This window comes from Crocodylus porosus, unplaced genomic scaffold (genome assembly GCF_001723895.1).
Source record: "Crocodylus porosus isolate Cpor-Errol unplaced genomic scaffold, CroPor_comp1, whole genome shotgun sequence".
NCBI lineage: Eukaryota > Metazoa > Chordata > Crocodylia > Crocodylidae > Crocodylus > Crocodylus porosus.
Window position 1 is genome coordinate 99,737,273 of NW_017728886.1, and position 14,641 is coordinate 99,751,913.

At 40.4% G+C, this 14,641-nt stretch overlaps 1 protein-coding gene across 2 annotated transcripts in view; it reads left to right on the forward strand.

The window, feature by feature from the left end:
• SLC9A3 (solute carrier family 9 member A3) overlaps window positions 1-14,641 on the forward strand; it is a 93,249-nt gene that overhangs the window by 62,695 nt on the left and 15,913 nt on the right. Inside the window, exons 1-7 of one of the 2 annotated variants that reach the window (XM_019539731.1) lie at window positions 913-1,068; window positions 3,670-3,748; window positions 5,477-5,654; window positions 7,284-7,504; window positions 9,600-9,802; window positions 10,592-10,681; window positions 13,457-13,527. In XM_019539731.1, the coding sequence (XP_019395276.1) occupies window positions 5,629-5,654; window positions 7,284-7,504; window positions 9,600-9,802; window positions 10,592-10,681; window positions 13,457-13,527 (611 nt within the window). In that variant the 5' untranslated portion in view covers window positions 913-1,068; window positions 3,670-3,748; window positions 5,477-5,628. Of the gene's footprint in view, window positions 1-912; window positions 1,069-3,669; window positions 3,749-5,476; window positions 5,655-7,283; window positions 7,505-9,599; window positions 9,803-10,591; window positions 10,682-13,456; window positions 13,528-14,641 lie in introns of those variants that run through there. The other variant, XM_019539738.1, reaches the window with a different exon arrangement.

Genomic DNA, 14,641 nt, shown 5'->3' on the forward strand with positions numbered 1-14,641 from the left:
ATGATTTTTGACACTGGTGATTGGTAATGCTAATGTCAGGATTTTGCTATCTGTGAAAACTTAAAAACTCACAAGCCTTTTTATGTGTAATAGTAAATCTATTTTAATAATATCTCATTAGTGGCCCCTTATTGGACTGGTTACTGCAGTAAAGTGTTATCAGAAATCTCCATATAACATCCAAAATTTCCAAAGTCTAATGTTTATTTTTTTCCCCAGAGAGCCATTTGCTGCATAGTAAATTAGATAGAATTCACTTCTTTGATTCAGTCTACATTTTGTCTAAAGAAATGCTATACTGAGGCATTGATTTGATGATAAAATTATTTCAGAGTTAATTTCCATTACAGTCTGAATACCTTGTTGTCTTTTGCCTGTTCTAAAAAGTGAAATATTGATTCTAACCTAGCAAAATCTGAAGCTGAAATTTATGCTTCTTTTCCTGAGAGCACTAGGGACTACAGTTTGGTAGAGCTAGCTGCCCCACTGGTGAATTGGGGCAGGGGGCTGGGACCTGCCCCTCCCCTGCAGCTCTTTCCAAGTCCCCTGCCCCTGGTCAGGGATCTAGGGCCAAGAGCTCCCTGCTGCTGGGGCAAGGGGTCATTGTCCCTGCCCCAGCAGCAGGCAGCGCCCCCAACCCCCGCCTTGGCTGTGAGACAGTTGTCTCCTGACCCAGTACTCTCTGCCAGCCCCTGGACTACTACCCAGGGGGAGCCTGGAGCTCCCCCCAGTGTCAGCAGGGGCCTGTTGCAGGGCTACAGGAAACTTGGTGCAAATATGCTCCCTTATGTATGTAGATGCCTGCCCAGGAACGTTTATACCGAATTAGTTTACACCAGAGTAAATCTAGGCCAGAGTAAATGCATGTGTAGACTCCCCTTGTAAATAGGTTTCTTTCTTTCTGTAGGTGACCTTAACATTGGGCTACTGGACTTTCTCCTGTTTGGCAGTCTGATTGCAGCAGTGGATCCAGTTGCGGTTTTGGCTGTGTTTGAGGAAGTCCACGTCAATGAAGTTCTGTTCATCATTGTTTTTGGAGAATCACTGCTAAATGATGCTGTGACTGTGGTAAGAGGATTTGTGCCCAATTCCTAAGGGTTTCTGCTGAAATAATAAATTCCTTATGGCATAAAATAGTACATAGTGGCCTTTTCTATATGTGACGCTGGCTGAGCAGTAGCTCATTATTGCTGTGCAGTAGTAACAAGCTACTGCTCAGTCAGCATCACCAAGAAGCCATTTGGGGATGCTACTGTGCAGTAACTCTGGTTACTGTGTAGTCATTTAGTATGTGTGTATGCAAGTATTAAATGACTGCACAGTAGCAACTGCACAGTCAACATCTCATGTAAATGTAGTCAATGTATCTTTTCATGTTGTCTAAGTCAGTTACTGCACAGAAGTTTTACTAGAGTGTCCTGGGTCTGTGCCTTATTTGCAAAAATGTACTGTGAGCATAAAATAGTTGAATATAAGTTATTTGGTACATTTTTGTTCTCTGATTGGACGAATATTTAAAATAATGTTTCTGATGCAAATACTTTTCTGGTCATCATGTCTGTTGTGATTCACTGAAAGGACTTCAGAAGTTTTTGAGATTTCCTTGGCTAATTCTCTGAACTGCTTCTGTTCCTTTGGTCCATTTTTATATATGCCCTCCATCTTAATATACATCAGATACCTTCTTTTTTTTTTTTTTTGTTAATCCTTTTCCTAGCCTTTCCATTTTCTATTGCTATTCTTCTGATAGACATACCCAAAAGAATTCCCTCTGCTGCTTCTCAATGAGATCCACTTATCACAGATGACAAAGTCATAGTGTTGCTAAATCCTCTGATTTTGTTTCAAGTCTTATGATGCACCTTTTTCCCTTAGATCCAAGCTCATGATAACTTCAACTTTTATTTAAAAAGAAAAGGTGTTTACAGACCTCATGGGGTGCATCCACACATGCAGGCACGTGTGTTTGCATCAGTTCAAATAGAAGCGATGCAAATTTGAGCTAGAGATTTTTGCCTTGGTGCATGTGCCTGGACATGCACTTTGGTATGGGGCAAGTTGTGCCACTTACGGCAAAATAACCCTGCTCAGCTGCTCACAGATCTGCAGCCAGGAAGAGCTAGAGCCTGGGGCAGCAGTATAAAAACCTGCCCTGTGCTGGCCCAAGCAATATAAAAACCTGCCCTGGTAAGCAATTCAGAGCTACTTGCCCTCAGGAGCTTCTGAGGCCCAGCCACTTGGTATCTGGAGACACTAGCCCTTGTGTCAAATGAAGCAACCCTAACCTGGAGTGGCCCGTGCATCCTCTACCCACTGCAGCAGTCTGGCAGTGGGGGCTGCTGGCTGGCTGTGACCTGCTGCAGTCTGTGACAGCATCTTCCCCCTTAGGCTTGTGGCCCCAAGGTTGTGCTCCTGCTAGAACCAGATGGGGTGAACCTGCTCTGCCATCTGGGCAGGTATTGCCCAGAGGTGCTCCTTGTGGTGGCCCACTTTGAAGTGAAATATTGATTATAACCTAGCAAAATCTAAAGCTGAAATTACACTTTTTTTCCTGAGAACACTAGGGACTACAGTCTGGTAGAACTGACTATAATAGCTTGGTCAGAGGCTGGCAGAGGTCCTTATTTAACGAATATGTTTAAGTGCAAGTAACTTCAAACTTAAACTTCACATATGTGCATTCAGCTCACAGTAACGGGATGCAAGCATGTACCTAGTTGAGTTGAATATATGTCTAAGTGCTCTCCCAAATAGGAATGTTTTCCTGAATCGGGACCATATTGAACAGAAGTGCTACCTTCATGACATTTGATACTGGGAAATGCTCTGTACGTTCTTGCTTCTGTCCAGAGACATCTAATATCAATGCCTGCTTTCTCTTTACTTGGTAAAGTTTATACCAATGGGGTGCCTGACAATTAGGTGAATAGGTGAGCTACTTCAAAAGTCCCAGTGTGAAGGGGAAGTGTGGTGGCAAATTCTGATATGAATTTTTAAAGACATTTTTCATAATTTATTTTTCAATGAAAAACCCAATTCCTAAAAGTTTGCAAATCCTGTTAAAGCTTACTAAAAGCTAAGATATTTTTTTACCAAGAACTAGTTATTTCTGGTTTTTCATTCAAACAAGTTTGGAAAGTGTAGACCCTTTCTATTATTCTCATTAAGATTTTTTTTTGTGCAAAAAATCTGTCAGCAAAAAATGTTCAAAGTTTCTGTGAATGTGAACCTGTTAAAAGCCCTCACTGAATTAATTTAAAGTCACTATGTTGGTTTTAAAAGGATATTTTTTAATGAGAATTATAATCCAGGAAGCAGCAGAATGTTTTGTTCTACTTTTTCTAGATCCTCCTTCACTATCTATGCCTCTTTTTAGAAATTGTTTGCCAAGCAGGAGATGAGATGTCGGGTGATGCCACGGTGATTGGCAATCTAGAAGACCCTTAGATATGCACACTTAACCACTAGCTGTAGGCATAACTATCATATTTTTTAGACTTCATATTTGCCATGTTTTGACCTGTTAATTAATTCACTATGTGGTTTTTTTCACTGGTTATCAGTCTAACAAAAAATCAAGTTATCTAATGCCACGCCCATATTTGGAACAATTTTAACTGGTTTTAATTCAAAAATATATACTAAGTGAAGTCACTTTTTCCTTTTTAGGTTCTCTACAATGTCTTTGAGTCCTTTGTTACAATAGGAGCAGAAAATGTGACTGGAGTAGACTGTGTAAAAGGCATAGGTGAGTAAAGTTAACTCTGTGTTACACCACTGATAAAACGTGTAGACTTTAAAACTTTAAATACTTACAGCTGTATCACATGATGGTCTTTTGCTGTTACTTTTCCCCTCCCATCTATACCCTCAGATTTTGGTGGCACACAGAATGAATGCATATTCGCATGTCTTGGACACTTGACAATTCTGAGAGAGGAATTTTTGTCTCTATAGAAGCTGTTGGGTATTGGACCTGGCTTGTGAGCTCCAGGGTGTAGGGAATGACATTGCACACAAACTGGTTTAAGTGATCAGAAACTGGTTTAAATCTGTAAAAGACAGATGTTCAGTGCACATAAACCAGTTTAAAAATGGCTGAAAACCATTTGAGATAAACCTGGTTGAATGTAGTATCAGACTTAACTGATTTTGGGTCAAACTCGTTTGTGCAACGTCCGTCCCAGACCCCTTGCTGGTTTAAGATAAACCAGACACTCCCAGCATCCCGGCATGCTCTCTGGGCTGGGTGGGGCTCTTTGGTCCACAGCAGAGCTGCCCCTCCAGCTCCCTGGCTGGAGCTTGGCTGAGATTGCAGGCATCTACCTGGCTTCCCCCTGTTCCCCCCCTACTCCCCTTCCCACTTCCTGCTAAGCAGGGATTCCCCCATCCCCTCTGCCTTACACAGACACCTCTCAGTATTAGCTAGCAGATCACGTACTGGCTGTGTGCTGTGGCAGACGGGATAAAGGCAGAATGAACAGTTAGCCGGTAATGTCCCACTGTTGTTTTCTTAATGGGGTGATAAACACTGAGTTAGGGGTGATAAACAGTGTGCTATCAATTCCCTGCTGGGCTGGTCAGAAGTGGGGGAAACCCTCCCTAATCAGAGCATCTTGCTGGGGCCTGGCCACACCCCCCTCAGCTCAACACTGTGGAAGGAAAGTGAAGGCTGCTCTAGTGCCCCCGGCTACTCGCCTGAGCCACTACAGGCATGTGCCTGCATTTATGGGATGTCTGTGCAGTTACAAACTGATTTGGCCTAACCAGATTGGACAGGTTGATTGAATCAATTCAGGCTCAGGCTTTTTGAATGTCTGCCCCTAGCTCAGAGCAGTAACTGATTTAGGAGGTTAAGACCTGATGACTTGACAGTTATGTATGTGATCATAATCCTGCCACACAAGGTCTACTGTTTCAGAATCCTTTCAACACAGTAGCTGTAACCTGCCATCTTCCTGCAGAAGTACTACACTTCTATGGCAAAAGAAACACTACAAGGCCTAGCTTATATGCAATTACCACCAGATACCCAGCATTTGTTAAGGGTTATTAAGCAGTGTTGATACTGATCTTCCCCATTACAAGCTTAAGAGAATGCTGTACTGTTTCAGGAACCACGTTGTTAATGATGATCTGTATATATTATTTTTTTGTGGCTGGGGAAGCATTTGTGTTTATGCAACAATGGAGAAAATTTGCTTGGGGAATACTTAAGGATTTTGGGTAATTTCACATTGATGGCTTTTCACCAGAATTAACTTGTGGTTTCCTTGGAACTTTGCAAATGTCAACATACTAAAAAATGGTAAATTTGTGGCATTCTTTGGATTATATTTTTGGAAGTAGGGATTCTTAGACTATCTTCCAAATTTTTCTTTATCTCATTAGCCATGTGATAGGAAAATTAGTAACAATTAAGCCAATTAATCCTGCAATACTACCTTTTGTTAATTTGTTTTTGTTCTTGTTTCAGTGTCTTTCTTTGTGGTAAGCCTGGGTGGGACGCTCGTTGGCGTTGCTTTTGCTTTCCTGCTGTCCCTGGTCACTCGTTTTACCAAACACGTTAGAATTATTGAACCCGGATTTGTGTTTATCATCTCATATCTGTCTTACCTCACAGCAGAGATGCTTTCTCTTTCTGCCATCCTTGCGTAAGTCCTTTACTTTATCAGTTTTTTCCCCTTGGCAGCACTGGAGAGGGAGCATAGTTTTTTAACATAAATGACAGGGAAGAGTTAAACCAGATGGCAAGACTACAGAATGCCAGACTAACAAAGCTTATTCTTCAGTTACAGTTATAAGCCAGTATTGGATTGTGAATCCCAAACACCTCTTCTAAGTCTGTCTTGAAAAGGAGTTTGTAGTTTCCAGTGTCTTCTCTTTAGTATGAAGGCTGCTTTGGTAGAATAGAAACTCATTTATTGGTCTTCTAATGCAGTGTTTCTCAACCCATGGGTTGCAACCCAAAAGTGGGTCACAAGAACATATAAAAGAGTGGCAGACAAACTTTAAAAATGGATTCTCTTTTAAAGGAGAAAAACATGGAAAACTGAGCTTGTCCTTGAAGGCTGGCAGAGTTCAGACTGCAAGGGGTTGCTTAGGGCTGTGCTTGTCCCACAGAGTGGTGGTGGGGGAAAGCATGGGGCAGTGGGTCAGGAGTGAGGGACACCTTCAGGGCCAGGAGGCTGTTTTCTACTTAAACTGTTGATTGGTCAGAACTGACCATCAGTGTTTACAGAAGGGTACTGGTACCAGAAAGGTTGAGAACCACTGCTCTAATGGCATTAGTACGCATTCCATAATCCTGCCACACGATCATAATCTTGGCCCTTTTTCCAGTCAGTTTGTGATGACTAAACAGCCAGATTCAAGGGAGCGTCACTTTCTGTTGTTCTGGACTGTCCTCTAAAATTTTTGAATATCCAAATTGTATATTATTCTTTTAAACTTCTGCCATGTGGCCAAGTCAATCAACCAAAACTTGCTATCAGGATAAGCTTTCCTGTTCTGTGTGGAGTCCCAGTACAATCTTTACCCACTGCTGTACGTTGAGTTGGAACATACCTTTTAGCTCAGTTTTGCTTACCCACTTTCAGATGTTATTAGCCTCTCGTGTTTTACATGCTTTCATCATCAAAAGCAGTTCTGCAGCAAGTATCTTCAAGATTGGAAAAACCCACTGCAAACAAATTATCATCTTAGATTTATATCTAAGTAAACCCATGCTTTAAAGTATTGGCTGTGAAATAGTATGGAAACCCAAATGGCAGAAGAAGCAGGAGTGCTTTTATGGGCTGATTAAATGTTATCTACAGATTTTTAGGTAGTGATTGTTTGTGGTACACATTCTGCCTAAACCTAACTTGACAGTATTCACTAGAGTGCCTGCCTTAAGTTTAGGAGTCAGATTTATAGCCGTGTAGGTCCGAGACAAAGAGGCATGCAAAACTCTAATATTCTTGGTTCAGTGGTGATACCTTTTATCAAACCAGCTGAAAAATAGTAAAAACATTGTCTTTGTAAGCTTTCAGGCACTCACGCCCTTCTTCAGCCGGAAGATTTTTCAAAGAAAGATTTTTTGTTTTTGCTATTTTTAGTTGATCTAATTGAAGGTATCACATCTGAACCCAGAATTTTAGAGTTTTGTATTCCTCTTTGCCTTAGTTTCTGAGAATTCTTAGTTACAGTTTAATTTTTTTTGTCACAATTTGACAGCTTGGATGGCAAAGAGAAATACATTACAACAAGTGTTATTCAACAAATAATGGATTTCTTTTCAGGATAACTTTCTGTGGCATCTGCTGTCAAAAATATGTGAAAGCTAATATTTCTGAGCAGTCTTCTACCACTGTGAGATATACCATGAAAATGATGGCTAGTGGAGCTGAGACTATTATCTTCATGTTCCTGGGAATTTCAGCTGTAAATCCTGATATCTGGACCTGGAACACAGCTTTTATACTCTTAACATTGGTCTTCATCTCAGTATTCAGAGTCATTGGTAAGATAAACAATTTTCCTGCTGTAGTCAGGTATTAAAATTTGGAGTCTTGTTGCAACAACATACTTTCATGCCATAGAGTATCTTGGAGGCTTGTACATATGTAGCTTTTATTATTTTGGGTTAAAGTTATGACTGTTCCTTAGAAAAAGAATGGATTCTCTAGTAGACCTCATCATTCACTGAAATGATGGTAGTTTTTAATAGGATATGTGAGGTGGCACACCTGATTAGTCCAAGGACTAGTTCCCTGAATTTTCCTGCTGTAATATACATCATTGATGTGTTAGATAGATGGGGATTTTTGTTAGAAGCTGCAACCTAAAAAAAAACCTTACACATTATATTAATCGTGTCTTTACTCAGCCATCTCTTTTGGTCCAATAATTAAGAGCTTGGATTAAACTAATTCATTTATTTAGGTACACTTCATATTTGGAGCATGGTGACATAAGAGGTATATACAGTTTCATCTCAGATTCACAGTCATAACATGGAGATAATTTCCAGTGATTGGTGAAAAACAAAGAGTGAGTGTCTTTTAGTTGACACCAGAGTCACCCCAATTAAAAACCAATGATGCAGCACTACAGTGGTTCTCAATTGGGGCACTGCCAAATTTGAAACATAGTGGAAGGGTGCTCTGATTCTAAAAAGGTAGAGAACCACTGACCTGCACAAAATAAGCTTGGTGTAATTTCTTTGTGAGTGTATACAACAAAACACATGTGCATTTTTTACCCAAGAGTTACCTGATCATATTACACAGCTGTCTTTTTTGCAGTATCACAACACTTAACAAAACAGTAATTAAACAACATAGACTTGACTAATAGCTATACTATAGGAATACTCTTAATTGTTATTTGGAATTTTTATTTATTTGAAACTAATTCATCTTTATAGTGCCAATACAATAATATAATCCCAGTTACTTTGTTGCACACTGGATGTCTACAGTAGCACAGGAACTCATTCTTTTTTTTGGTCCCCCCATGTCTGTTTATTTCTAGGGTATTCTGCCTAGGTTTTTGCTGTTTTCCACTTAAAATGGCATAAGTGGACATAGTTAATAGACTTTTTTTAAATTTTGGACTTTTATCATTTTGAGGTAATATGAGAAAACTGACACCGTCACTATAGTTGCAGTATAAAAAGAAGGGAGCATCTCAGTGCTGACCATCTTTTTATAAATGTGATTTACCAAAATCAACAATGACAACAAGAGTGGAAAGCAATTAAACTACAAGGTTGACTAAAATTAGTGGAGGTCTGGTACTGCTGCCTTACCTAATTACAGCTCATGTTCTCCTGTAGGTTTCACAGCAGTGATCTGAAAATATTTACAAAGATCTGTTTTACTAGCAGACGGTGATCATAGCTGTGTTTGTTGGAACAAAAAAGACTGCTTCCAGCTAGAGGTGACCCAAAAAGGAAGACGCTTGCTAATTGCCACCCATAGCCCCATAAACTGGAGGCATCCTTTATGGGGGTGCCTCCAGTTACTCATCTGGAAGCAACGTGATGTTTTCCACTTTCTTGAACTCTTGCTGAGGAAGCCTCTCCACAGACCCACGGTATAGATGCAGAGTTGGCATAATGCCTCTAGTGTATAGTCAAAGAAATCAGTGGTATAGCTTCTTCAGAAGATACTAGAAATTCATCTCTTCTTCCTCCATTTCATTTACAGTCTGATGATGTGCATTGTTCAGTGTATTGTGTTGCCAAGGATCTCCTGAACTGGGACCCTTATCACCAATGGTAGTGGAGAGCTCTGGTGAAATCCTGGCTAACGGGAGTTTTGCCATTGACCTCAAATGAACCAGAATTTATTCAGTGGGCCCAAGCCAGAGGGGCTAGCACCCCTCATCCAACTCCTATATGACTCCCATCGCTGGCCCTTAGTTAGAGCAGGATTACTGTTAAGGACAAGCTGCATCTATTTCCTTTGATTAGAATTGAAGGAGAAAGTCACAAGGGCTGCAAGGTAATTGTAAGAAGAAAATCATAAAGGTAGAAAGGGATTTTGCTTGTAAGAGATGATCAGACTATTTTTTGTGACATGTGGATGAGACTTTGACATTTGTGTTTATAGGGGTCGTTATACAGACATGGATTCTAAACCATTACAGAATGGTCCAGCTGGGAATAATAGATCAGGTAGTGATGTCGTATGGTGGATTACGTGGAGCTGTTGCTTTTGCCCTGGTTGCACTTCTGGATCAGAACAAAATAAAAGCAAAAAACCTGTTTGTCAGCACAACTATCATCGTTGTGTTCTTCACTGTTATATTCCAGGTAATATAGTTACTTGATCTGGTTTCTTTATGAAAAAGAGGAGACCCCCAAAAGGCATGGTGGTAGCACTAAATTGAAAGCACCTCTCAACTGTGGCTTATATATTGTTTCAGCGAGCCAGAAGCATAATTGGCTTTATAATTTTAGTAACAAGGATCCCACTTTATGCTTTCACATGGCTCCACATGGGACAAAACACAATTTGCTCTGTTCTAAAAAATGTTCTGCCTTGAATGAAGTGTATTAATAGAGTTCAAATTAATGGCATCTTTCACGTCCACTGAATAAGTAGATGGGAGCAGTTACTTCTTGTTTACTACATTTTTAAATATTAAAATGCTTTACCAAACATCATCCTAAGCACAAGGTTTAGCTTCTAAACAGTGAAGTGCTGTATAGACAAGGCAGGGAGGAGGGGAAGGGAAGTAAAATCCCAGCCCTCCAGCAGTAAATAGGAGTTTTGCCTCAGCAGGCCCAAAATGTCACTGAGCATACTCATACTGGAGTGTCCCTCATGTCACTTATATGAGCTCAGACTTTTGATAAAGTATGATGTTATTTAGCTTCTAAACAAAATTTACAGTTTCCAGCTGAAGAAATCACCATTGACTCTACTGGGGGCTATGCTACACACCATCTGAGGAGGTATCTCAAAAAAAATTACAGTGTTCTTAGAGTCTTGGTTTTTGAACACTGGACAATTTATTATTTTCCTATAGCTTAGAATAGGTGTCAATCAGGTTTCTAAAGTGATAGTTAAAATGTTTATTGTAATATCTCATTGTTCAGGGTTTGACAATCAAGCCTTTGGTTCAGTGGCTGAAAGTGAAGAAAAGTGAACACAGGGAACCCAAACTGAATGAGAAGCTCCATGGCAGGGTAAGGTTTTAAAAGCACTATCCCCAGGGTTCATGGTTTACAATAGAAACTATTAGCAGTGGTAGGGAAAAATAGAAAGACATTTCTAAACAGTTTATCAAGAACCTTTCCTTTTTTGGTCGGAAACTTCTACTGAATTGAAATATTGCTGAGTTAATTGGGCCCATAGTGCTTGCAAAATCAAATTGTTTGGTTAAGGAAAGATGTATGAAATGTACATTTACATGTATAATATACACCACAGGCTTTTTTCACTTTGTTGATTATGTGAGGGGTTTTTCCTCAGTAGTTAAAACATTTCTCTCTCTTTTTTTTTTTTTTTAAGTCACCTGCAGATTATGGGCACATCCTGCAGTCAGATAACTGAATAGTTGAAATAATTGGCTGTAATTTCAGCCAGTTTTAGAAATGATGGTTGGGTTGGCCTTTTTGTCTGTTAAATGCATTTTGCAAACCTATCTATCACAGATAGACCATCAGAAACAGAAAGCACTGTGGAAGACAACCTACCCAGCCTCTGGAACAGTGGAGATGCTATTTATTCTTCCTTTGGACAAATTAGTAATGGCATCTTGACTTTAGGCTCCCAGGGTAAAGTAAAAAAAAAAAAAAAAATTTACAATTGGCTATTTACGTAAGGACATAATAGGCTGAGCGATGAACTTGCAACTTGGAAAATTGTTCAGTCCTGCTCCTGAGAGAGTCAGAGAACTCCAGTTTGAACATTACCAAACAGCTAAGATGTTTATGTTTACTCTTGCTGGTCTGTTGAGATGGCATTTGTTTTGAAGAGAAACGAAAGGAAAGCTTCATGAATGCCCATGAAAAAGCAAAAACATGCAAACCAGCTGTAAATATACATTCATATTTTATTCTTTTTTCCATCAATTAAAATGCTATCTAGTCACATTTTTGTCAGGTGCCTTTGTGCAAGTAACGAGCTACGGGTGAAGTGATGCCATTAACCAGATTCCTTCATTGGGTCCAGGGTAACATTGCACCACTACAAGAGTCCCAGTAGATATTGTGTCTCAGGGCAGCTCATTGCCTCCAGGAGCTTGTAGGAGGTGCAGCCCTGTGCTACCCTTAAAAAGGTAAAAATACTGGCCCTGGCCAGTATTAGATAGGTATCTTCCTTATATCACCTTTCTTTGAATATCTGTGGCTGTGTTATATATTTGCCAAAGTCACATTTAGCATTGTAGATATATTCTATTCAGTAATAAGGCTAATCAAGTGCAACAGTCACCCAATGCCTTATTCAAAATCTGTTGATTAGTAGGTCCCCTAAAACCAGTCAGATATTCAGGATAAAGTTTTTAGAAACTATGTAAACAAAACACCAAATTCTACTCTCAATCTTATTGACCTAAATCTGTGGTCAGAGTAATTCCAAGTAAATAAATTGAGTTATACCCTTGTCAGTGGCTACAACTGTACAAGCAGCAGACTGTGCAGTTGTCACTGCACAGTTATTTAGTTCTTGCATAAGCAAGTATGAAATGACTGAAAAGTAATTGGTGTTACTGCGCAATGAGCTGCTCAGTAGCTTGTTACTCCTGCACAGTAAGAGCATGTCATGGTTAGTGTCTGGCAATGGTACTGTATGGTAGCAACAAGCTACTGCACAGTAGTGTCTCATCTAGATATGCCCAGTTATTCCTTTTTTTCCCCTTTATAAGTGCATAAGCCATTGTTACTGCCTCTTCTAAACCAGTTAGTAGTTTCACACTCTGTGTTCTTTTAGCTCTTTGTGCATTCTTTTGGAGAGTAGACATTTCCCTCAGCAGAGAAGGAACAGCCATCTTTATTTTAACTCTGCCTGATACTCAATACCCGGGGCTAAGTTTTGTCCTTGGTGGCTGCATCTACACGAGTGGAGTACTGCACAGTTGTTACTAAATGACTGCACAGTAATGCTGGTTACTGTGTAGTACCATCACTGTGTGGTTTTTTTCCAATGCTACTGCACAGTAGCTCATTGCTACCTTGCAGTAGCATTACCAGGCACTAACTGTGACATGATGCTATTGCACAGTAGTAACAAAGTACTAAACAGTACTGCACAGTAGTGTCGGAGAAGAAAACTGTGCAGCAACAGTACTGTGCACTAACACTGGTAACTGCACAGTCATTTAGTACTTGCATAAGTATCCAGTGCATAAGCAAGTACTAAATGACTACACAGTAACCAGTGTTAATTTGCAGTACCGTTGCCACACGTTTTTTTTCCAGTGTTACTGCACAGTAGCAATGAGTTACTGCTCAGTAGCGTCAAATCACAGTTAGTGCCTAGCAACGCTACAGCAATGCCGGTTACTGCCCAGTCATTTAGGACTTGCACAACTGCACTGTCCTCTGCTCATGTAGACACAGCCACTGAGGACAAAACTTGGCCCCAGGTATTGAGTATTAGGCAGACCTAATAATAAAGATTGCTATTCCTTCTCTGCTGAGGGAAATTTCTATTCTCCAAGAGCATGGACAAGGAACTAAAAGGACACAGAATGTGAAACTACAAACTGGTTTAGAAGAGGGAGTAACAATGGCTCATGGGCTTCAAAAGTGTTGGAGGGGGAAAGAGATGCAAAAGTGAGATATGATACAAGAGGAATAAAAATGAAAGTTAAAATCAGAATTTTCCATCTTTTACTTAAACCTGTATAAAACAGGAATAATCAGTGAGCTGCTCACATATGTAAAAAAACAAAAGCAGCACTTTACTTTAAACCCCATGCGCTCCATGTGACATTAATACTATCCTTATTTTCCTAGGCTTTTGATCATATTCTTTCTGCTATTGAAGACATATCAGGACAAATAGGACATAATTACTTGCGAGACAAGTAAGTGATGCTAACTGCCCTTATTTTCCTGAATTGGAATAGTTAAGGAAATGGGAATGTTATTTAAAGTAGTGATACCAAATGGCAACGAAAATGGATGTTTGTGAAATACAGTGCCACAACTAAGGCTTTGGATGAAGTTTTCAAATCTCATAATTTAGAGCAAGGGATCTATTCCTGTCAGATCTGTTTAGGAGGAAAACCTTTGCACATTTGCACTGGAACACAATTGTAGCCTCTCTGGTGCCAATATTGAGAACAATATTGGGGCCACAGTGTTAAACCTCTTGACATTTAAGCACACAAATATATTCTCCTTGTTGTTATTCCCCCCTCACGCATTGCCTGTGACTGTAAACCTAATTTCTTATACTGATATTTAGGGATAAGGAATCCTACTCAGTTGTGGGCTTTCTTCCATTTACCTTCTGTTCAAGTGAATTCTTCTGCAACAGAAAATAGAGAGAGATAAAGGGGGGAATTGGAGAAAATTGTTCAGCCCTGCTCCTGAGAGAGTCCAGAAGTGCTGTGCTGTGTTTATTCCACCATAATATATGTTTGCATGTCCAAGATAATAGATAACATGCCATAGGGTTATAGAATATAGAGATATTGGTTTGTAGGGCTGTGTAAAGCTTCAGGTGCTGATTCAATTCGGAGGAAATTTGGCCTGATTTAGCAGCCGGATCTCCAAATCCGAATCAAATCAGGAGACTAATAAAAAGGTCCAAATCAATTCGAAACTCTCCAAATCGATTTTGGAAAAGATTTGGAGAGCTTCAGAGATTTGGGCAGTCCCCACTTGCTGCAGCAGTGAGCTGGACCTGGAGTCAATGTCAGTAAGTAGGGGGCTGGGGGGGGGAAGTCTGGAGAGGGGGAGGGAACCATGGGAGGCCATGAGCTCCCCCCAACTCCTGCCCCACGGCAGCTCCACCCAGCCCCAGCTCCAGTTCTTTAAAAAAATAAAAGCCCTGCAGTCACCGGCTGCTGCAGTGGCCATCAGGGCTTCTGGGGGCTCATGGCCGAGTCCCCCGTGCAGCACAGGGCAGTGGGGGGCAGTGAAGATCACCCCCCTGCCTGGCAGCAGCCAGTGAAGCCAGGGCTTTTTTTTTTA